This window comes from Pimephales promelas, chromosome 3 (assembly GCF_988280905.1).
Source record: "Pimephales promelas chromosome 3, fPimPro1.hap1.1, whole genome shotgun sequence".
Taxonomy (NCBI): domain Eukaryota; kingdom Metazoa; phylum Chordata; class Actinopteri; order Cypriniformes; family Leuciscidae; genus Pimephales; species Pimephales promelas.
The window spans coordinates 8400382-8423578 of record NC_142771.1 but is presented as its reverse complement, the minus strand read 5'-3'; the positions used below and the strand labels follow the sequence as shown (position 1 = coordinate 8423578).

Genomic DNA, 23197 nt, shown 5'->3' with positions numbered 1-23197 from the left:
AAGTCAGTACCTAATCATCATTTTATTTAATCAATCATTTAATTTTATCTAGGATTTGTTGTACATCTTAATTACTAATACTTACTTACCCAACATCCAGACTTGACATGACTAGATGCACGGAGGAATGCAGGAGCCAGGAAAGGAAGTGATAAGAAATATGTTTATTTGATAACCCTTGGTCTTAACAGAAATATATGAAAGAAGTATTATGATCACAAGCAAAGGGAATGAAAATTCACTACTTCTTAACAGTGATTTGTGGCCTTGAAGACCCTGAAGAAAGACAGATGGTTACAGCAAAAGCAAGATTTATCAATAATCAAATGTTAAAATCAGTAGAAAAATATAATGTCAATGACATTTTACTTCAACCCTAAAACACAACAAAATGCAAAGGATAAATTCAAAATACATCTAAAAAATGGAAAACCTCTCATATTAAAATTGGGCCTTTCTTTTACAAAAACTTTGATTAGAGAGTACATTGAAGTGCAATATAATGAATAAATGATAAATAAATACATCTATATGAATATATCAATGTATGAATAAAATGCAGTAAGAATGTATGTAAAGAAAAAGAAACCAACACAATATCATATGAAAATGTAAAAGTACAACAGAGGTACATGTGTGCTCTCTGTAAGTCAGTGCATTGCTGCCATTGATTAGACTCTCATTCTTCACTCATAACATAATCACAACATTGCTTTTATAGAATTCACATATAAACACAATTAGGCATTTCTGTTAAACAAAGCCACAAAACATGCAACATTAAAGAGTAACTAAACCCTAAACCAAACTTTTTTTAGTTACTGATCTGTAAGAATGGATCTTTATTAATACCAGTCATTGATTCGAGTAACTTTTTTGACATTTGTGTATAAAGTGTTTTATTTCTACAATATATGGTGTAAAAACGTCTTAGTGCTGCCCTCTTCAGGTTGAACGGTGGCTACTGCAGTTGAATTTTCCTATTGGATGTTCCGCACTTCGTGACGTACGCAGGTTTCAGCTCACCACGCGAGCTACGCCCTTTGGCAGTATAAAAACCAGCTTGTTTCGTCAAAACCACTGTTGCAAGTCAGGAGTTGGAATTGCGAGTATTGAAAACGATCAGGATAAAGTGTTTTAGCATCTATTTCGTCCCCTCTATCTCCGCTGGGGTCTGCCCACTTTTTCAGCATTTTTCAAATATTGCCAGTGGGTGGAGTCAGGCTCTGACCAGGGGGTTAGTTACCCTTTAAAGATTAAAAGATTGGCTTAGATTGGTCACTGCATATGATAATAAAGCAAACCTAAATAATTTTTAGGAACAACTACAGGCTTTCGTCCTAGAGCTCCTTCGACTTGATTGTCGTAATGTTTTGAACTAGAAATCTATAAGGTTTTCTCATTTTTGATTCTCATGTCTTCAGGCAGATCTATTAGATCGGACTTGTGCACTTTATGACTCAAAGTCTATGTCAAGTGCAACTGGTCCATTCATTGAGAATCCGATGCAGAAAGTCACTTTTGTGCCATATTCTTTATGTAACTGGCTTCTGAACATTGGATCAACCCTTCTGTCTGCAACGCTGAGAAAACCATCACAGAGTTGACCAGAAACTCTGTCAAGTTTTTTACTATTTCTCACTTGCTTCCATATTGTTTCATCATCCCACTGAGTTGAGATGTTCTGCCCTGATCCTAAACAGCTGTTAATATCCCTGTGGGAAATCAGGCCACCATAACCTTTGTCCTTCCCGAGGTAAAAGTGGACGGCTGCTCTCTTTCCATTAGACACAGGTTTCAGGTAGGTTGAGTACAACGTCTTCATTTGTGAAGTTGGTAATGTGCGGTCGGCCTCTTGCCAGAACAATAAAACTGTGATGTAGTGCAATGGCAGAATCTCACTGAAGGGTGAGGGGCGATTGATTATCCGAAGGCTTAATTCTCGAAGGTCATGGTGGGGCATAATGTACTTAGATTTAGGGTTGATGTTGGCCAGAATTACATTGGCATAGATAAAGTTGACAAAGTCCATCGGCCTGGCACCTTGTGACTTCAGAATTAAATCATACTGCTGGATGATCTCTTCAAGAGTTGATGCAGAGTCTTCCTCATACAAATATTGTAGAAGTCCTGTATAGGAGTCACCTTTGTTCCTCTCCAGACATTCACGTGTCTGCTCAATTTTAACCTTGAGGTTAATTTGCTTATTCTTGATCAGCTCACTCCAATTTATTTTACAAAAGAGGTCAGTGTACTGTTGAAAGTACTTGGAAACTTTGGGCTTTGCTAGTTCTTTTTGTTTGTCTTTCTCTGCTAAAAATGGTACTAAATTGACAAAGAAATTGTCAAGAAAATCAAAATGATTTTTCATTGTGTGTTTTAGTTGAAGAAGACATTTCTTATGCTTCTGCAATACATCACAATATTGCTTGAGTTCAGGGTTCATCCTTAGCAATTCTTCAATGGTAATTTTACCCAAGAGGACTTGAGCGAGGCAGTTAAACAGTGGTGTCTTTTGCAGTATTTGTATGACAGTAACTGCAGTTTGAAGTTCTCCAAGATGGCCAGCAGTGTTGTAAGTACTATAATCCTTCAGTCTTTGCCGTCGAGATACAGCCTCTTTGCCTGCAGTTTGTTGTGTTTCTTTGCAAGCTTCAGCTGCAGACTCAGCCAATGTAAGATACCGATGAAGACTGTCCGGCTTGAAGCGATCATCTCTGTCTTTGTGAACAGCATGCTTGAGTTCACGCACAAGTACCTGTGATACTGTATCACAAATGTAGGAGTTATCCACTGAAAGGTCTTTGGCCTTTTTTGCCCAACTCATGGCCACAGTAAAATTCAGTTTTTTGATGTAATGGTACCTGGCGAGGAGCTGGAATATTACTGCATCCTTTCTGTAGCACTTTGCTGCATTGTGTAGAACAATTTCTTCCATCCCTGGAGTCTCCTTCATTATATGTTGGATCAGAGGAGAAAAAAGTGAGTCTTCAGCCTTAGCTGAATATTGCCTTCTCACCAACATGCTGTGGACATCCTGCATTAATTTTTGATTCCCCAGAGCGTACTCATAAAATGAGTCTGTTGTGAGCAGAAGGTTTGTAATTTCTGCCTTTGTCACTTTGTATAACGAAGTCGACAGCTCTTTCAAACAGTGTTGAGCTATACTTGAGTGAATCACTCTCACACCCTCAAAGGTAATGTTGGAATAGGCTGTGCATCTTGTTAAAAGAGTGGAAAACTTCTCAAATCCATCTTCTACTTCAAACTTTGCTTTATTTTGCAGACCAAGAAACTCTGCACATGTGGAGACTGACAGCAATGCATTCTTGCAGTAGACATGCAGGAGGACAAGAACTGCAAAAAGTTGAGAATGTTTGTCTTGGAAGTTGAAGCCCTTCAGGGTATTTTTCACAACACGCTGAATATAGTGAGGTGAAAAATTGTTCTTCAGAATCATGAACCCATAGAACGTTGTAGTGTTTGTGTTGGTTTTCTTAAACTCTTTCAGCTTTTCTTTAAACAGTTCCTGTTCCTTCTCAGATAAACGGTTTCCAATGAAAACTGCATCATCAGTCTGGTCACAGGATTCAGCTCTCATGCAGTTGACTATAATGACTTGTGGAGACTTGGAAAAAATGTTTTTGTTCAAGCACTCCTCCTCAATTTGATGTTGGAGTTTTTTTACATCGCAGATGTCTTGGAAGTCATCGATCATGATTAAAACGGGAAGTCTTGTAGGTTGCTCTTTTGTCTCGTATGTCAGTAGCTGCACAACCTGTTCGGCTGTGGTAGAATAATCATGTGTTGTTTCCTTCAGCACTGCACAACGGTATTTATCCTTCAGTGTCCATAAGACATGCATGGCTAGCGTAGTGCCACCGCAGCCTGGAAGATGGAAGATGCTGAAAAACTCACAAGCTCTCTTCCGGCTGCATATGTCTGGAATAATAGTGTTGATAATATAGTCAAACTTGTCACGTTTGATGAATGGCATTGATCCGGGCTGTTCTGAGAAGAAGAAGTTCCACCAAGACACCTTCCCTCCCTTGTAAAATGTCTCCTCATGATGTTTTTTATCTTCATTTCCTCCTTCACACTGGTTCACACAAAGAACACTCAGCGTTTCTAGGGATTGCTCAGTTTTCTTTGATAGTACAACATTACTGCCACCACCACAAGGCAGAAACCGGCTTGATTTGCGATTCTCTGACCACAGACTGAGGATGGTGCCATTGACCTCAGCAAAACTTAGCTCAGAAATGCATCTTGAAGAGATGTCATCTTTATATCGGCCCTTAATGAGATCCTTCCAGTAGGTGTACGTTGTTTCATTATCACTGATGCACAAGATTTGGCTTCCTCCATTGAGCTCCTGTAAAAACATACTGAAAGTCTCAAGCAAAGGGTCGTTGGCGTCGCTCACTTGACTTAACAGCAGGAATAGGGTGAGAAGTTGCTTGCGATGCACAACATCTTTTCTGCACAGGAAAGAAACAACATCACGCACTGAAGATCCCTTCTCACGCAACCAGTTGTCAACATCAGAGGGGTTTTCCTCATTAATGCCTCCATTACAGAAAACCCAGCTTGTGTTTTTGGTCAGCTTTAACTTGTTTAAAATGTCTTCAACTGCACCTGTAACTTTATACTGAGCTGGTAAATGAGGATTGAATGTTTTTCTCTCTTCAAGTAGCTTATTCAGGCCACTCTGAGCAGATTCTGGATCAAAATCCAGAACAGCCAATAGATCCATGTGAAGAAGGAAATCCAGGTTTTCCAGCTGAACAGGGTGAGATTTGTTAGCTACCAAAATGTACCATGCAAAATGTGACCTGTCTAAAGAATGGGTCCCTCCTGTTATCATCTCACACAGTTTAGAGCCTTGCACACTGTTTTTGGCAACAGAGAGATGCTTTTCTTCAGCGTCCTTCCTCAACTGGGACAATTGTTGCATGTTGTCAATTGCAGTATATTTCTCATACTCCTTTGAGGAAGCAGATGTAATAAGATTCTTGCTGCTGCTGCCGTCTCTTATGAAGAAAGACTTGCCATCATTCTGCTTCCTCTCTGCACCATTTGGCTCTTGCATCTGGTCTTCATTTTTATCAACATTATAAGTGTTAAAGAAAAGTTCTTCACAGACTATGGAGGACGGCTCTATGTCTACCTCAATAACACGTTTTCCTGCCGATGTCATGTCAGCTTTGAGAACTTCAACAAATCGAGGGGGTTTAATGCAGCTCTTTGCTATTTTAACAGACCTTTCCAATTTGAAATGTTTTTCAATTGCATGTTTAAGTTGGACATCAAATACATCTGTGTTCTGAACATTAATACCCAGAATGTGTCCATGTGGTTCGTCTGCCACTCCAAAATGAATAGTGCCATTTGTGCGACTGTTCATACAAGCTGCTGCAAATCGAATCACCTCATAAGTGTATTTTTTCATTCTATTCTCCTCCGTTGTGTTGATAAATGCTTTGAATTCATGGCATGGTTGTATGAGATCTATAGGACCCGTTTCAGTTACGTCTAGATTGCTGTTTTCTCTGTATCTATGAGCAGTATTAAATCTATTGAAAGGGTAAGGCTTCAAGCTATAATACTGAGTCTTCACATCATTCTGCTGAGTGTTTTGTTTCAGAAGTTCTACATTTTCAATAATGAGCATTTTTGCATTCATTGACAGTTGTAGCTCTTTGAGATGAGACATCTTTAAGTGGAGAAGGCCAGATCCATTAATTTTCTCACGATACAAAATGTTTGCATCTTCTTTGTCCACTTTTATTTCAAGCATCCACTGTCTCACATGATCTTTATTCCAGTCTTTGATGTCTACTGGAAGTTCAGATGACACAGCAATCTCTTCAGTACTCTGAAAGAAATTAACATTATAGCAAACAGGAAAATAGTTTTTGTGTTTTATTATAATATGCAAACCTCCATTTGATACAGGTGATTGATAATGGTTTTTAGTAGGTTAGTGTATAAACAAATGCATTTTTATAACAAAGGCATCCTATTGTGACAGGTCTCCTATTCTTCCTTCTACAGCCGGTCAGTGGGTGTGGCTCCTCGCCTAATCAACGGAACAATGTACACCTGTTCTTCCCTCTATAAAGCTTGGGCTGTGTTAGTGTGGTGAGAGATAGTTCCTTGTTCCTTTGTGTTTGATTCAGGGTCTTGTTTGTTTTTTAGTTTAACTTGGTTTAACCTAACTTACATTTTCTGTTTATGTAAGACATTTTCAATCTTGATGTCCTCCACTCATTTGTCATGGGAGGTCTTGACAGAATCTTGTGGAATACAATAAATTATGTCCACAAGTAATATGTTGACTTTTCCTATGCTACTTACCTTTAAATGTCTTGAGGCTGCCATAATGGAATTGGAAACCTGTCTAGTAACAAACATGTAAACATGGCATCAAAACAAAGTGTATCATTGTACATGTAATATAGTGGAAACCAGGAAGGGTTGTAACACAAAACCAGTTGCAACACATTAAGTATTTACAAAATAGGTAGAGTGAAGAAACTTTTACCACTACCTTCCTGGGACATTCCACTACCTTCCTGGGACATTTTGAAGTAAAAATGATACAATACACATAACGCAAAGCGTATACAATTTATATAGTTTAAAATGTTATTTGGGATTATCTTTAAACATAAAAAGAAAAAGAATACAATTGTACAACATGAATCGCCTGAATCTATTGTTTAAATTACAACATGCACTCTTCTTTCATCTAAATCTTTGCAAATGATTTATGTTGTTAGGGTGCACATAGGGTGACAGATAACCCTGACAAGAAAATAGAGAAGATTTACCATTTAAATCATGGCCTATTTTAGTTTTAATTTCCACAGTAATATCATTACTTTATATGGAAATAAGCGAGAGTGAGAGAGAGAGATGTAGAGAAAGATTATTTGTGAAAAATGGATGGGATATGTAGGCTAGGCAAACAACCGAATTTGGCAAGAAACAATTGAAACCGAATTTATTATTTAACAAATATCTTTACCTCTGTCATTGTTCTTATTTGTGTGCATTTGAGAGTAGTATTTTATGCTGCAGTGTTGTCGAAATTTGATCTGCAAGATGGCAGTGGAACAATACCCATATGGGATTACCGAGCAGGGAATCACATCATATGGGCATCTAGCCCAGTACATGGGCTGACCGGCCTAGGTGTCAGATGCCTCCGCCGTGTCTGACTGCCGAAGGATGCCTCGAGAAAGTCCAAATGAGGAAAAGGGGAAATTACCTGAAGAGCAAGTAAGCCCTTGTATCCCCATTAGAGGGCTGAGTCAGTCTTCTGGCACACTACCTGTCTGTACCCAACACACAGGAAGAGTCCAGCTTCACTCAGAGATTTTAGAATCTCACAAATGCTTTTCCCAGCCCGCAGCTCTGCAGAGAGAGGCACTGTGCGCCAACCCCCAGGAGGAAGCAACACCCCGAGGGGAGTGAGCCCTCACCCCAAGGGGGCACAGCTCTCCTCAAGACTGGTACACCAAGGTGATGACATTGACTATCCAGTGGACCAACCTCTTTTTGGAGACATCCCTTCCCTTCTGCTGACAAAGAGCTGCTTTGAGCTTTTGAAGCTCTGCATGCAGTCCACGTAAACCAGCAGTGCATGAATGGGACACAGCAATGCAAGGGAACTTTGAGCAGGATTTACTGACCGAAAATGTCTGCAGGTCCCCCAACCTCTTAAAGGAATCAAGCACCCAACTTTAAAAATAGGTTTTAAGCTCAACTGACTCTAGGGGCTTGAAGGGAGCTCTCTATAGACTCAAAAGGATGACAGAGAGGTCCCGGGAGGGGATGAGGCGTGACCTGGGAGGATTTAACCTCCTGGCGCTTCTCAAAATTTCATTTCAAAGCATAAGCATGCCACATTAAGGGGGCTCTGCCTGAAGTGATGGTGTCAACTACCACTGGTGGTAAGTCCTCCACGTCCAACCCAGAGACCACACCTGGTTTCCAGAGGTCTGGATGCGGGTGCCATATGGTGCCCCATCTCTGAGAAAAAATGTGACAGGAGCGTAAACCACCTTGACGGTTGACACACACTATGGTCGATTTGTTGTCCGTCTGGACCAGTATATGCTTGCCATGCAGGATAGGGAAAGGAGTACTGCTTGCAACTAGGGGTAATTCACCTTTGGCTAAGCCACGCCCTAGAATATAGATTGACCAATCACAGCGCAGCCAAGAACGAGCTTCCACACAGACTCCGACACTTTTTCACAGCGCTCTATTGAGTTTCAACACAGGCATCTCATATTTTTGGTCGCGGCAGGCTATTACCGTCGTAGTTTTATCAAAAATATGGTTAAACGTTGTGCCTCGGGCATTTGTAACACAGATACGCGTTTCCCAGAGAGGTTGGAGGGGGTGTCCGTTTTTTTCCCTTCCCAAAACCGAAGTAAAATCCTGACAGTGACAAGTGTCGTTTTTGGATTAAACTGTGTGGACGTCCTCAGTCAGCTAAACCACGCAAAGATCAACAAGCACATCATTTTTTACTTCTAACATTACTGTGAGTTTGAAGTTATAGTAGTTAGACCGTTTTATAATGTTTTAGGTTATGATTTCGGTTCTCATACCGGTTGTTGATACGCTAGCACACGCTGCTAATAAATACAACGTTATACTCGTGAAGTCCGTTTGCTTTGTAATAACGATTATAGAAGTGAATAGAGACCTACCCAGCTTTGCATGAACAGTGTTGCTCCCTGATATTGTTAGTCCCAGCCTCCGTCTCGATTAGTAGGAAATGCGGTGGTTCATTTTTTGACTGTGACCGGTAACGTTAACGTTATGCTTTTGCCTCTATTTTGGATGCATTGTTTGTTTCTTGCGTTTCACGTGTATGTCTTGAATATAGCCTTCAAACGCATATTGCAGACCATTTTGTCTACTTCTATCGGACACTTTATTTGCTGCTTTATAAAAGTTTGATAACATTTCAGCAGGATGAGCTGTTACAGCATAAGCCACGCAGAGCGCAGATGAAGTTTGACGGATGTAGCAACAGTAACTAAGGGGGGCGGGGCTTAGCCAAAGGTGAATTGATTTCCATTGCAGTTGAGATCCTGTCCAGGAGCCCAAGGCAGCATACCTGTTGCATAAGACACACCAGCCAATGGTAGAGGCATCTTTTGTGACAACAATATGCCTGAACACAGAAAAGCAAGGTCCGACCACGGGCTGAATGTTGGCTGCGGCTGTGGATGCCATATGCCCCAGGAGCCTCTGAAATTGATTCAGTGGAACCACTGTCTTCTGTCTGAACGTATTCAGGCAGTTCAGCACTGACTGTGTGCACTCGTTGGTGAGACGTGCTATCATATTGACAGAGTCCCACTCCACACTGAGAAAAGAGATGCTCTGCACATATACAACATATTCCAAGATATTTGGTAAAAATGTAGCCATAGAAATCTTGCGGCAGCAAAAACTAAACTCTAGTCAGGCCAATCACATTGTGTATATAGTTGGTGGGCAGGCTTAACATAATGATGGCAGAGTTGTGATGGTTCCACGGCCTTTCGAATCGGCTTTGGCCGCAACTCTGGAGGACTTGGAGGTAAGAGAACGTCACTTAAGTCATTCTTAAAAAAGGAAGATGTGTTCAGAGTTTTGACGACCGGATACCCTGGTGGAAAACCCATGGGACTCAATCATCCACAACCGTTCGTTGCTCTGGTTGGTTGTACCGCTATCCTATTGCGTGCAGAGGGATTTTGAAAGAAAATCTGCCCTTTGGATCGAGGTATGTCAATGGTGAGTTCCCAGACCTAACAACTTGATGTAGGTGTGGCTTGCCAGGCTAGTAAATATGCTAGTAAATCCTTATTTTACAAAAAGGAAAAGACAGAATATTACTAAGAGAATATTACTCATTCAATTAATTTTGGAATAACAAATGCCCTCAAACTTTATGTTTTGAAAGTTTTGAAAAGGTATTGTTAAAATGGTCAAAATGACGGATAATAAACTATGTGACCTATTGAAATGCAGTTTTTCTGGTTGTTAAATATCTGGGTTGGGGACAGTTGAACTTGACATTAACATTCAAAAACTTTAATTTGTTACAGACAAATGTGAGAGCATTAAATCAAAATTTGAGATAAACAGTGAAACATTACTTAAAGCAACTAGTGTCACAACCATCCCTGGTCTTCCCTTACATCATGCATGTCTAATAAATTAAGAAATAAATAAACATTTGTCTTTTGACTTACCACATCAAAGAACAGATTTCATATGCTGTTTTTGTTTTGAATCTCGAGCTCTTTTGGGTATTTCATGTCAACACCTGTTTCACACATGGAGGGATTAGGGAACTATTTAGACTTTTTTGTTTAATACATACTGTACATCTGTAAATGTTTCTAGAAATTAAGAATTAATTAATAGAAATTAAAAATCAAGAAAGAATTAAGAATTAAAACATAAATTATTTATGGTTAATAACAGCAAATGCAAACTGCTTATGCAAACACTCTGTTGAGCATGTAAAAAAGGGAAAAAAGAAAAAAAATATACTTTTGTATGGCATTTGATATCTTCAAAATGTGATACAAACTACGCCTAATATCATTTAAGGAACGGCTCATTTTCACTAGCCGTTTTAATTCTTTTTTCAACAAGAATTCTGCTTGGATTCAGTACATCAACTTCTCTGTACTGGAAGCTGTCAGTTGGTTAATTGCTGTTACATCTAGGAACAGATGTGCCTGGACTAAAGTCTGCTGTCAAATCCGAGTTCAGATTCATGGGATGTTTTTGTATGTTATTTGGCCTTATGATCTTTTGTATCATGCTGAAACCTACTTTCTCAGATTATTCTGAATTTATAAGTTAATTAGTTCTACAAGGATGATGAATGCACCATTCAACCACTATTTTAAGGAAGTTGGTTGGTCAAAAGAAATCATCAAATTTCCATTTAATGCAAACCACCATTTCCTCTGTGTAAACAAATGAACCTATTTGAATACTGCCTTAGAGTTCAGATCCAACTCTGTTCCAACACACCTGTCTGTATTTATCTAACGCTGTGTGTTCATACATTCTTTGGTGCCTTTTCATTCATGGGCAGCATTTGAAAACAAAATGACCACCTCTAGTTGGAATTGTACTCACCTTCAGATAAAAGTTATGTTTCACATATTTACAATATTCGGAGGGGACTTAAGTTATTGTTAAGTGTTAGCTGATTACGTTTAAGTTGAAATTGTATTAATTTAACTTTTATATTTTTCATAATCTGTCTGTAAATATTTGTATCCCCCAGGATATTTCAACCCTTTGTGGGTATAAATTCATTGAAAACATAATGCTTGATTGGCAATGCGTATTCCAGCTGTCACGGTGTGGGTTGTGTTTTTGTTCTTGTCTGTCATGTGATTTTTGTCATGACCTATTTGTATTATTATTTTTATTATTAAGATAGTGCTTGCATTTGGATTCGCTTCATTCCTGCCGCAGAGTTACAACAGCATTTTAGTAAATTTTTTAAGCCATTTATTCTCTCTTAATCTAAACATTATTTGTAAAATTCTGTTGAACAATAATTATAATGCCTATTTATGAATATATTAGCCTACCCTACTGTATTATATTTAATATGCACATTTCTAGGGCCTTTTGAAATATCAATATGACCAAAACTTGTTTTACTCAATCTACTTCATGCATTCTGGCCTCTGATTAACAGCTCCTACTTTTTTATTTGGTAAAGCCTTTTTTCTCATAAATAATTCATTATTTTTATAAGGTAAATGCAAGATAAACATTTTCTGAACTCAAGAAACTTGGTTTTACTTTTTTCATGTTACTGTAAATGTCAAAGATGAGAACAGGCTTTTGGTGAAATAGTATACAGTAGGCAGTAATAAATAGGCATTACAATTATTCATATATTGTTCATCTGAATTTTACAAATAATGTTTAGTTTAAGTTGTGAGAGAATAAATGGTTTAAAAATGTGTCCAAGATGTTGTAGCCCGCGTTGCTAAACAAGCATTCTTTTTGCAATTAATTTATACCCCCAAAGTGGCTACATATCCTGGGGATACAAATTATTAAAATAAAAAATAAAAGTCATGGAATTGTATTATTTGTGCCCTAATAAGATGGAAAATAGCAATAAATACATTTTCTGATGTCTCTTGGTCTTGCCACTTTAAGGGTTAGTTTTCGCTACCTCCAGAAATATAAACGGGTTGTTAGAGCAGTCCAATAAATAAATAAATAAACAGATCAAGGCTGAACTTGTCCAAATAGATCCTGGACCTTCTGACATTTGCATCAGTTGACAGAAATGCCCCCCAAATATCCTACCAGCACTGTTTTAAGGACCCAAATCTGTCCTGATCCTGGAGATCCATACCTGCAGAGTTCAGATCCAACTCTGCTCCAACACACCTTTCAGTTGTGTTTGATCAGGGTTAAAGCTGAACTTTGCTGGAAGGTAGATATCCAGGAACCAGGTTGAGCAACCCCTTTTCTAAATGAACCAATCCAATGATCCAAACATCTATCATATTCGAAGCTTCTGTATGGATTCGGTGGAGGGACAGTGAACTTACCTCACTCAGAGACACCGGCCAGCTCCCTCTTGTAGTTGTTGTTCAGAAAGGGTACTGGTGATGATAACAGTCCAAAGATGTGCTTAGCTTACAACACCCAAACTTACTTCACCCCTTTGCATGGCTCCTCCCTCATCGTGCAGCTCCTTTACCTGTGCACCAGGTGGTAAACTCCACAATGCCCTCTACTATGTAAAAGTGGGAGGACAGACTTTACTGTATTATCCCTTCTGTACCATTACACATGTCTGTGTTGAAAAACACTGTTACAACATCATCACTAAATGTGCAAATGACACAACCACCAGATGGGAGGAACTACAAACTTTAACGGGACAAGCTTTACTAATTCAATTCAGATTCAGTTCAGAACTGAACTGCATATTAAAAGGCATTTTCTGAATGGAGCACAACCCTGATGGACAAAATATTATTAAACACTCAGTAGAGGAGTGACAACCCTATTTAGCTGAACACTGTCACACAAACACACAACACCAAATAAATGTAATTAATAACGACTTATACAACTAGTCTATTATACATCGCCCAAAAACATACAACATAGAAAGCTCCAGATTCACAAATAATTTCACATTTCTTCTACATAAATGACCCATTTTAACCCTTAGAGAACTAAGGGTATTTTTACAATACATTTTCCGTCTGGTGTTATTTACTAAAAAAGCTTGGAAAACATCAACCCTTTTGTGCACAGACAATTGACACACCTCTTTTTTTTTCAGGACAAATTGAACTTTCAGCATATTTGTGTTGCATTGATGTCACCTGAATGTAAAATAAGTTATGGGACCATTAAGACAAATGAAAAAAATAAATCGGAAATTTAATAACTTAAATATTTGTTGAAATCACACAAGTAAATAAAAGCTAATCAAATTTCCTTTGGAAAACAGTTTGTTCATGTCTTTGGAGTCTAGGAGCACAGGAATAAACATTATAACTTGTACAGAACCAAAACTATTGAAATTTTTCCAAAAGAAGTCCAGGCGTTTTGGGCCTCATGAAATTCACTGGTGCCAAGCCTCAAAACAGTTCCTAACAGCAATCACACAGAGGGCCACATCACAGGCTTTGCATTTCTATTTTATTTATTTTTTTATTTATTATATTCTTTTTATACTAACCTTCATTCATGACTCATTCATGGCTCCCATCATGCATTGTGGTATGAATAAATTATTATCTGAATTGTCTTAGTAATTTCCTTTCCCTAATATTCTGTTTATTTAATTCAATTCAAATTTATTTGTATAGCGCTTTTCACAATACATACAGTTTCAAAGCAGCTTTACAGGAAGTACATTTCAGAAATGTATGTGGAAAAATACATTATACATTAGGGCTGCACGATTAATCGCACGATATTGTTATGCGCATCTAATCAGTAAAGCCGGTTCCTTGATTAGTAGTAAATCTCCTTCACCTGCTTTCAGATGGACGATATGAGTGTTAAATTAATCCTCAAGGGTGTTAAAGTTAATGATATAATTAAGTGATTAATTGAGTGATGATTGAGCATTATTGAAGACACCTGATGATCACAAGCAGAATCACTGAAGGACAAAATCACAAATGTAAGTCACCGTTATGGAGATCAGTGTTTGCTTTAGTTGGGCTCTTGATCCTTAAAACTATTGATTTATAACAGTCAAATGAACATAGACAAGTATGATCTGATAGTGTTGGTTATGTTTTGACATAATCATGCTGTGATCTGAAAAATGAAACTTGTTCAGATGATTTGGTTTAACTTGTTAGCAACAGTTCAGTGGTTCTACACCATATGATAGTCCGTATTTTTTCTTATAATCCAAAATATTTAATATTAATAATTGTTCGATTTCAAAAGTATTTATTTAGAAACACAGACATCAAAAATCAGTCTGTGAATCTCAACCATGGTGACAATAATAATCCTTGTTGCCACCAATCACAACTCATTAATGGCTCCCATCATGCATTGCGGTATGAATAAATTGTGATCTGAATTGTAATTCTAAAAAAAAAAAAAGGTCTGTGTGTGCCTTAAAAGAATTTTTTTCTTTTCTTTTTACAACTTTTGAAATTCTGGAAATTCTGGGTATTTATACAAAATGTTGGTTATAATGTAACCAACAGCATAAACCACAAAATTAAGTTCAAATGATGAATGTCATAATATAACCAACACCATTAGATCACTTTATTTCTTTGTTTATCTGGCAGGTATAACTCAGATACATCCAAACAAAATTTAAAGTTAATATTATAAGCAGTGGCGGTTCTACTTTAAATTACACCCAGGGCGAGACCCCCTTCGAGCGCCCCCCTGCCCCCAAATAAAAAAAAATTGCATATTATAGGCTACTGTAAAAACACATAATTAAAGTTGATTTTAGTTGATCATTAGTACAATTATTAGATAATATAGTGACCAAAATTATCACATACACAGAATCTTGTTCAAAAAGCCTAATACACAGTGAAATCAATTCACCAAGTTAATAACATTAAAGATTTGTTTTTAAGGAGTGTCTTTTATCTTACCTACTAAACTTAATAAAAGGTTAACAAAAAGTTTTTATAAAAAGATAAACCTCATATTTCAGCATTTAAATCATCTCTATAAAAAGAATGAGTCAATAAAGATACATTCCCGACATTTATAATGCACAGTATAGCTTTTCTTTTATTATTAAGAGTAAAATTCGTACCGATTTTCCCATGGCTGTCGTTGCAATAGAACCATGCACTCATTACAGCGCTCTCCAACGGCAAAGAAGTTTTAGTAGCTAATGTATTTCCACCACAGAAAAACGCTTGCTGTAGCTCTGCTGAAAGATTTATTTACAGAGAAGAGAAAAAACACCCAAGTGTTTGGGTGCACGTCCATACTCTAAAGTTTATGAGCGCGCTTCCAGTGAGCGCATAATGAGCGCGCTTCCCGTGCGCCTTTTTGAAACATAGAGGATTTGAAATAACAACCTCGAGCGCGCAAAAGACGCGATACGTGAACTAATCAGGAGATCCCCTTGACATCGCTTCTGCGCACGGCACCTTCTCAGCAAGCATGGCGCCATTGCCAATAATTGAATCGAAATGATAAAAAATAGAAAAACTTCGCGGCAAAGAGGATTTTTTTTTAACTGCTCGTGCCTCCCCCCATGTGACATGAAAAAATGCCGCCCCGGCAACTGCCCGGTTCGCCCGTGCCTAGAACCGCTACTGATTATAAGGGTCAAGAGCCCAACTAAAGCAGACACTGATCTCCATAACGGTGACTTACAATTTTAGATTTTGTCCTTCAGTGATTCTGCTTTAGGTGTCTTCAATAATGCTCAATCATCACTCAATTAATCACTTAATTATTTCATTAACCTTAACACTTTTGAGTGTGGACTCACATACACTCCCAGGTGTGTTAATTAAACACTGGAGTTTTTGCTGTGTACGAAGAGCCGTAGTTCACTGACAATCTGAGCCATATCGCATTAATTATTACTGGTGATACGTCCTTGATATTAATGCGATTTGGCTCAGCTTGTCAGTGATCTACGGCTCTTTGTAGTAAATGCCGCTCCATCTGAAAGCAGGTGAAGGTGATTTACTGCTAATCAAGGAACCGGCTTTACTGACGAGATGCGCATAACAATATCGTGCGATATATCGCCCAGCCCTATCTATGTGTGCCTAAAAGAAAGATTTTGTTTTATCAGAACAACTTTTTAGAAATCCTTTAGATTATTTAGAAAATTCAGGATGGCAGTTAGTGATGGCAAAACAAGGCTTCCTGAACCACTGAGACCTCACAGCCCATTGCTTCACCAGACTCTCTGACACTACACCTGATTCTACTACTCCTGCAACACCCAGAAGGTGGGGCAAGTTTCGAAACCCATTTATCTGGAGGCGACACTCAGACTGAACCAATGACATTTTCACACAAACCGAGGCCTCGTTTGTCATTAGTCACGTGATTTTAACGTTAACAACACAAGCCTTGAATCGTGGCTTCCTCTGGCACGCCCATTTTTTCTCGACACAAGCTCCGATGCCTGTCAAATGTCAAATGTCACATCACTAATCACAGTGTTGCTGGAATCAACAATATAAATTTAGGTCAGAGATCAGTTTTGGTACAAAATCTGTACACTTGAGGCTGCAGCCCCAGTGACAAGCCATTGTACCCCTACAATTACAATTATGTGCTTTATTTTCTGAGAGTGTAGAATTATCCAAAATCGTATGTTGAAATGAGTGTTCCAAAGATACCCGGATGGTCTACTATTTCCGTCAGAATCCAAAGTGCAGATCGATGCACACTCTAACGTCTAATATTGCCCACAAACTATTGCACGTTGGACAAGGATTTGGTTAGAACTAGAGGTTTAGATAAAGGAGTTTGAGTTAATTATCAGTGTAATTATAATAAAATAATGATGATTGATTTGATTGATTGATTTTGTTCTTGATGATCTATTGATTGATTGATTGATTAATTGATTGATTGATTGATTGATGATTGATTGAGTTCTTGATGATAAATGGTGTGTTTGTTCTGCAGAAATTTCCAGTCTCAATGGAAAGGTGAGTGATCTGCTGGTGTCCAGAAGTGTATAGTCCAGGGGTCAGAAAGTAAAAGTCCTGCAAGGTTTTTATTCCACCCATGACCTCTGCCAGCTGATTACTCCTGACTGAATCTCTGTGCTAGTTCTCTTCAGATCTGTAAAGTCCAGGTTCAGAAAGTAAAAGTCCTCCTCAGTATTTTGTTCCAATCACCTGGATTTTCTTATTAGCAGTTTTTCAGCCAGGAGACAGAAATCAGCTGACTGAGTTCATGGGTGGAATAAACATATGGCAGGACTTCTACTTTGTGACTCCTGGACGATACACATCTGCTCTGGTCTCTCTGTTTCTGATCCACTGCAGTTCTGACTCTTGAACATTTTTCCAGATTCCAGATCTCACAGCCGGATCCTTGCTGGATTCTGGGTTCTGGATCTTTGCTTCATGTGTCACCATTCTTGAGCAATCTGCCGTTCAGAGTCTGGAAGAAGATGCAGGACATCATCCAATACAGTGAGTCTGCAGAATATCTGTGCTCTAAAACACTGGAAATCATGTACACAGCAAAATCCCCAGTGTTAAATTAACACTCCTCGGTGTGTTAATGTTGAAGTTAATGAGATAATTAGGTGATTAATTGATGATTGAGCATTATTGAAGATACACGATCAAGAACTACTGAAATAATCATCCAAAACAAGAACTACTGAACATGATTGCATGTACTATTAACAGTTTGACTTTATTTCTGTCATATATTTACTCACGGTCTTCTTATTTAGATGTAGTAGAAGTTTAGATGGTGATGTTTTATGGAATGTTTCGTTTTTATGTTTTTCACGCAAGTCACCATTATAGTGATCATTGTTTGCTTTAGTTGGGCTCTTGACCCATTACTTTTTTAGAGGTGGAAAGTCCAGGGGTCAGAGAGTAAAAGTCCTGCCATATTTTTATTCAACCAACAGCTAAAACTCCAGTATTAAATGAACTTTTCTGGGAGTTTATTTGGATCCAGACTTAAGAGTGTTAAAGTTAATGAGATAATTAAGTGAATAATTGAGTGATGATTGATACACCAAGGATCAATCATCAAACAACAAGGAACGCTGATGAGGTGATGTTTGTTATGTTTTGACATAATCATCATTTGTCAAAAAATTCATTTGTAGAGTTTAACCTTTTCATTACACAACATAATATTTTCAGTAATTTAAATACTATCCAAAAGATTTCTTAAAAGTTCTATTAAAAAAAAATATATTTTATTTGGACACACAGATATCAAGAATCAGCCTGTGATTCTCAACAATGATGACAACTATATAGCATGTTGCATTGCATTCTGGGTGCCACCAATCAAAACCCGTTCATGGCTCCCATCATGCATGCATTATCTGAATAATTATTAATTGAATATTCTGTTTGTCACCATTGTTGAGATTCATACACTGAATCTTGATGTATAATTATAAATTGAATATTCTGTTTGTCACCATTGTTGAGATTCATACACTGAATCTTGATGTGATTTAATTATCTACATCAAGAAATGATGGCGTAGTTTAAAGCTGTTTAGTGAATGATGAGTTTAAAAATCCTTCATGACTTATTGCGCACTGCTTGTCATAATTCATAACAATCTGTGTGCATTATATGAACAACAGAACAAAAGTACCTGTTGATTGTGTCTCATCAGCGCCGGTGATTCTGGATCCAAACTCGGCTCATCCACGTCTTGTCCTGTCTGATGATCTGACCAGTGTGGCATACAGCTGGAACGAACAACCTCTTCCTGATAATCCAGAGAGGTTTGATGAGTATTACTGTGTTCTGGGTTCAGAGGGTTTTAGCTCAGGAACACACTGCTGGGATGTGGAGGTTAAAGAGAGTGAGTGCTGGAGTCTTGGAGTAACTACAGCATCAAACCAGAGGAAAGGATGTGATTTCTTGAACACTGATGTCTGGTGTGTGGAGTATGATCCGTACAGACTGTATGTGTCTGGGTTTGGTTTTCGTGTTGAACAGGATCTTGAGCGTGTGAGAGTTTATCTAGACTATGACAGTGGAACGGTGTCATTCTGTGATCCTGTAACTAACACACATCTACACACATTCACAACCACCTTCACTGACACACTCTTTCCATTCTTTTGCAATCTTGATGAAATGAAATGCCTAAGTATCTTACCAGTTAAACTGTAACAACAGAAAATCACTGAAACATAATCTGATCCTGCCAATTAATGACTTGTGCCATCTTTAGCATGTGAAAGTCTGGATTTCACGAATTCAGAAACAGACGGTAAAAGCAGCAACGGAAACATTTACATTAAAGAGTTAAGGGTCAAGATTGCATTTTATTTAAATTAGGATATTAACTTTAATTTTACTGGGTTTTATTTTATATTTTTGCAGTCACTGCTTAGTGCTTACAGTAATGAACTAATAGAAATTAATAGAAATATTGTAGGATGAGGTATCATGTTGCCATTTTCAAATAAATATTTTAAATTAAAATGTTGCCATGTTTGAATAAAGATTTTAAAATGTAGGCTAAGTGTCACTATTATGGTTAGGTTTAGGAGTAGGTTTAGGGTTAGTACCTAAAACACAGTTATTGTAATTGTCATAATAAGCACATGCGGAACAGGACTGTAAAATAAAGTGCTACCTAAATTTCATTGGCCAGTGAACCTGTGTAGTTTCTACATATTTGTTGGGCAAAACGACAAACTGCATGTCTCTCATGTGTAACTGCATCAGCTTCCACCAGAGGGCAGCAGAAGCAGCAAACTGAAGGCTCAAAGACATACATGAACAATTTACATTTACAGGCCGAGGCATTGAATCCACTCAAACATAGCTGTAAGCGGACCTCATATTACACAAAACACAAATGCAATTATAACTAAACACCTTTCAGTTTGTTCTGCCAAGTGCACTTAAATGTAATGGCAAAGTACAACAACATCCGTCTATCCATCCATCATCCAAACCACTTTACCCGTATTAGAGTTATCTTATGCATGTCTTTGGTTTGTGGGGGAAACCGGAGAACCAGAGGAATCTCTCTCTTACACACACACACACACACACACAGGGGGGAGAACATGCTGTACAACCAGCTATTCAGCATTGGCATGACTGACTTTATAATTGCTCATCAGAAGCGGAGTCTGAACAGAAGGGTTATTATAAATACTGTAGAGAATCTGTAATAATGGGTCACATGCTTCAGGGCTGGGATGTGTCTTCAAATAACTCGCATCTGCCTTTCATTATTCCTGACCTTATACACCCACACATACACTCGTGTTTGAAGCAGATCCTTCAGAGTTGATATGTGATGTATGTGAAATATTTTGGCCATATCTGAGTGAGTTTTTCTACAATGATCTCAACATTTCTCTCTGTGTTGTTTATGTTCTGTGATGATATTCATACTATAAGCAGTTCAGAATCAGATGAAGACCTTATAATTGTATTGCTCAGATGTTGCTTTTCAATATATAAGGGGATTTCATGAAATTAGAATTGATCTTTTATTAAAAAATCGAATTTGTTAAAATCATGGGGTACGATTTTTAACATTTATATTTATATTCATCAAAGACACATTCATCAAAGACCTTATGATGTTACAACATTTTCCTATCCATAGAATGTATAATTGTTTCCACAAAAATATGAATCCGCACAACTGTTTTCAACACTGATAATCATCAGAAATGTTTCTTGAGTGTCAAATCATCATATTGATTTCTGAAGGATCATATGACACTAAAGACTGGAGTAAAGAGAGTACTGTGTGGTACTTCAAAAAATATCATGGGTTTACAATGAAATTTCGGATATTCAGTTACTATAACATTACCTGTGTGGGACACGCATCATCTGACCATTACAGAAACTCACAAATGAAAACCACTGAAGTCACTCAAATACACCAATAATCAGACAGACAGATAGATAGATAGACAGACAGACAGACAGATAGACAGACAGACAGAAGACAGATAGATAGACAGACAGACAGATAGATAGATAGATAGACAGACAGACAGATAGATAGATGGACAGATAGACAGACAAAAAGATAGACAGACAGACAGACAGATAGATAGACAGAAGACAGACAGACAGATAGATAGACAGATGGACAGATAGATAGACAGACAGATAGATAGACAGCAGACAGACAGACAGATAGATAGATAGATAGACAGATAGACAGACAAAAAGATAGACAGATAGATAGACAGATAGATAGACAGCAGACAGACAGACAGATAGATAGATAGATAGACAGACAGATGGACAGACAGACAGATAGACAGACAGATAGATAGACAGACAGATAGACAGACAGACAGATAGATAGACAGACAGATAGACAGCAGACAGACAGACAGATAGATAGATAGATAGACAGACAGATAGATAGATAGACAGATAGATAGACAGATAGACAGATAGATAGACAGACAGACAGACAGATAGATAGATAGACAGACAGATAGACAGATAGACAAACAGATAGATAGACAGGCAGACAGATAGATAGACAGACAGACAGAAGACAGATAGACAGACAGATAGATAGATAGATAGATAGACAGATAGATAGATAGATAGACAGATAGATAGACAGACAGATAGATAGATAGATAGATAGATAGATGGACAGATAGACAGACAGCTAGACAGATAGACAGACAGATAGATAATCAAAGGTGTCAAACTGACCCGACGACCTAACAAAACCTAAAACCTCTGTCTTTGAAAACCTTCTGCTCTGTGTGTGTGTGTGTGTGTGTGTGTGTGTGTGTGTGTGTGTGTGTGAGTGTGTGTGTGTCTGTCTGTCTGTCTATCTATCCATCTGGCCATTAATCAGTCTTTCTGTCCTGTTGAACTCAGTTGCATCTCTCTCTCTCTGTACTGTGATTACATAAGAGTGAAAGTTTGAAGAGTCTGTCTGACCTGCTGTGACACACACACACATGCACGTACACACATGCACATACACACACACACACACATCCACCTCAAACCCACCAGTCTACAGTTAAAAGCTCATAAACACTCAAGAAACAGCTTCATCATGCTAAAGTACACATTAACTCAAACATTTCCAATCTCCTTTTACAGCTCTATACCCCCGACAGACGACAGCTATCGACCCATTTAAGCCTGTTCGTATTCCTCCTGATGGCACTTTAAGGAGAAACATGTTTGTACTCTAATAAATCATTACGTAAAATGCCGTTAAGTTGATAAGAGAGCAACAGCTGAGTAATAAACCAGTCTAGATGACGAGCAGCTGTTCTTCTGAGCAGTTGTGTCGAAGGTACGTTTGCTCTCAAAGCGCTCGTGTTTGTTCAAGATTAAAACAAAGGAATTACCCGAGTGTGTTTCTCCTGAACGTGAACCGAAATGAGTTGTCGTCCAGTGAGAGAGGGATGAATGTGGAGCAGCTCAGATCATGTGATGAGAAATGTTCTTTCTGCACCTTTTCAACTAAATTCAAAAGCAGAGAGATTAGATCAACGGCATAAAGCAACACTTCATCCATCCATACCTGGAAATATAAGACGTTCTTTCTTCTGTGACTGGAAGAACATCGAGGTCCAAAGGAAACTGAACTCCATTGACTTTTATTGGAAATAAACCCTAAAGAAACCTCAAATTTCTGTGTTACACAGAACAGGTTTGGTATGAAGTAAACAGCCTACATTTTTGGGAGAAATGTTACCTCGGGTGAACCTTTCAGATTTGTGACTCCCAGTATCTTGTTTAAAGGCTGTTTCGGTGTTACATTCAACCAGACAAAAACCACAGAACAATGTGAATGCAGGCTTTGTTATTTGAGTCGAGATCTGGTCTGAAACTCTACAGGGGATCGCCACATCTGAGAAGCTCAAGCCTCTGTTTGCTCCTCTAATCTCCTCGCTGCCCAGGAGAAACAAATGTCTTTCCTGTGGGCGGGCGACCGACGGATGCAGGAGTGT

The 23197-nt window shown here is 38.2% G+C and overlaps 2 protein-coding genes and 2 long non-coding RNA genes across 5 annotated transcripts; 1 reads left to right on the top strand and 3 right to left on the bottom strand.

Annotated features, from left to right (window-relative positions):
* Positions 1 to 105: 105 nt before the first annotated feature.
* Positions 106 to 5949, bottom strand: LOC120481497 (sterile alpha motif domain-containing protein 9-like). The gene is made up of 2 exons (XM_089127995.1): positions 5944 to 5949; positions 106 to 5878 (listed from the first exon to the last, which is right to left on the bottom strand). Exons 1-2 carry the CDS (start codon positions 5947 to 5949, stop codon positions 1454 to 1456), a joined length of 4431 nt encoding a protein of 1476 aa, XP_088984121.1. The 3' UTR covers positions 106 to 1453.
* Positions 5950 to 6336: 387 nt separating this feature from the next.
* Positions 6337 to 12843, bottom strand: LOC148981955 (uncharacterized). The gene is made up of 3 exons (XR_016155346.1): positions 12621 to 12843; positions 10269 to 10342; positions 6337 to 6403 (listed from the first exon to the last, which is right to left on the bottom strand). It is a non-coding gene; the product is annotated as an uncharacterized LOC148981955 (long non-coding RNA).
* A 4274-nt stretch (positions 12844 to 17117) lies between these two features.
* On the top strand, positions 17118 to 20274 carry LOC120482076 (E3 ubiquitin-protein ligase TRIM69-like). Its single transcript, XM_089129302.1, has 3 exons — positions 17118 to 17210; positions 17578 to 17702; positions 18886 to 20274. The coding sequence occupies exons 1-3, from the start codon at positions 17161 to 17163 to the stop codon at positions 19389 to 19391; spliced, it is 681 nt and encodes a 226-aa protein (XP_088985428.1). The 5' UTR covers positions 17118 to 17160; the 3' UTR covers positions 19392 to 20274.
* Positions 17543 to 22852, bottom strand: LOC148981954 (uncharacterized). Of its 2 annotated transcripts, none has more exons than XR_016155343.1 (3): positions 22592 to 22852; positions 18865 to 19054; positions 17543 to 17670 (listed from the first exon to the last, which is right to left on the bottom strand). It is a non-coding gene; the product is annotated as an uncharacterized LOC148981954 (long non-coding RNA). The 2 variants fall into 2 exon arrangements; XR_016155342.1 differs by having other exon boundaries at positions 18865 to 18981; positions 22592 to 22708.
* Between the last annotated feature and the right edge of the window lie 345 nt (positions 22853 to 23197).

Bases quoted from the DNA above. Each gene is read 5' to 3' on its own strand.
- LOC120482076 (XM_089129302.1), top strand. From the start codon at position 17,161: ATGATAAATGGTGTGTTTGTTCTGCAGAAATTTCCAGTCTCAATGGAA. The intron at 17,211-17,577 runs GTGAGTGATCTG...ACATTTTTCCAG, and splicing joins TTTCCAGTCTCAATGGAAAG to ATTCCAGATCTCACAGCCGG. The intron at 17,703-18,885 runs GTGAGTCTGCAG...GTGTCTCATCAG, and splicing joins GCAGGACATCATCCAATACA to CGCCGGTGATTCTGGATCCA.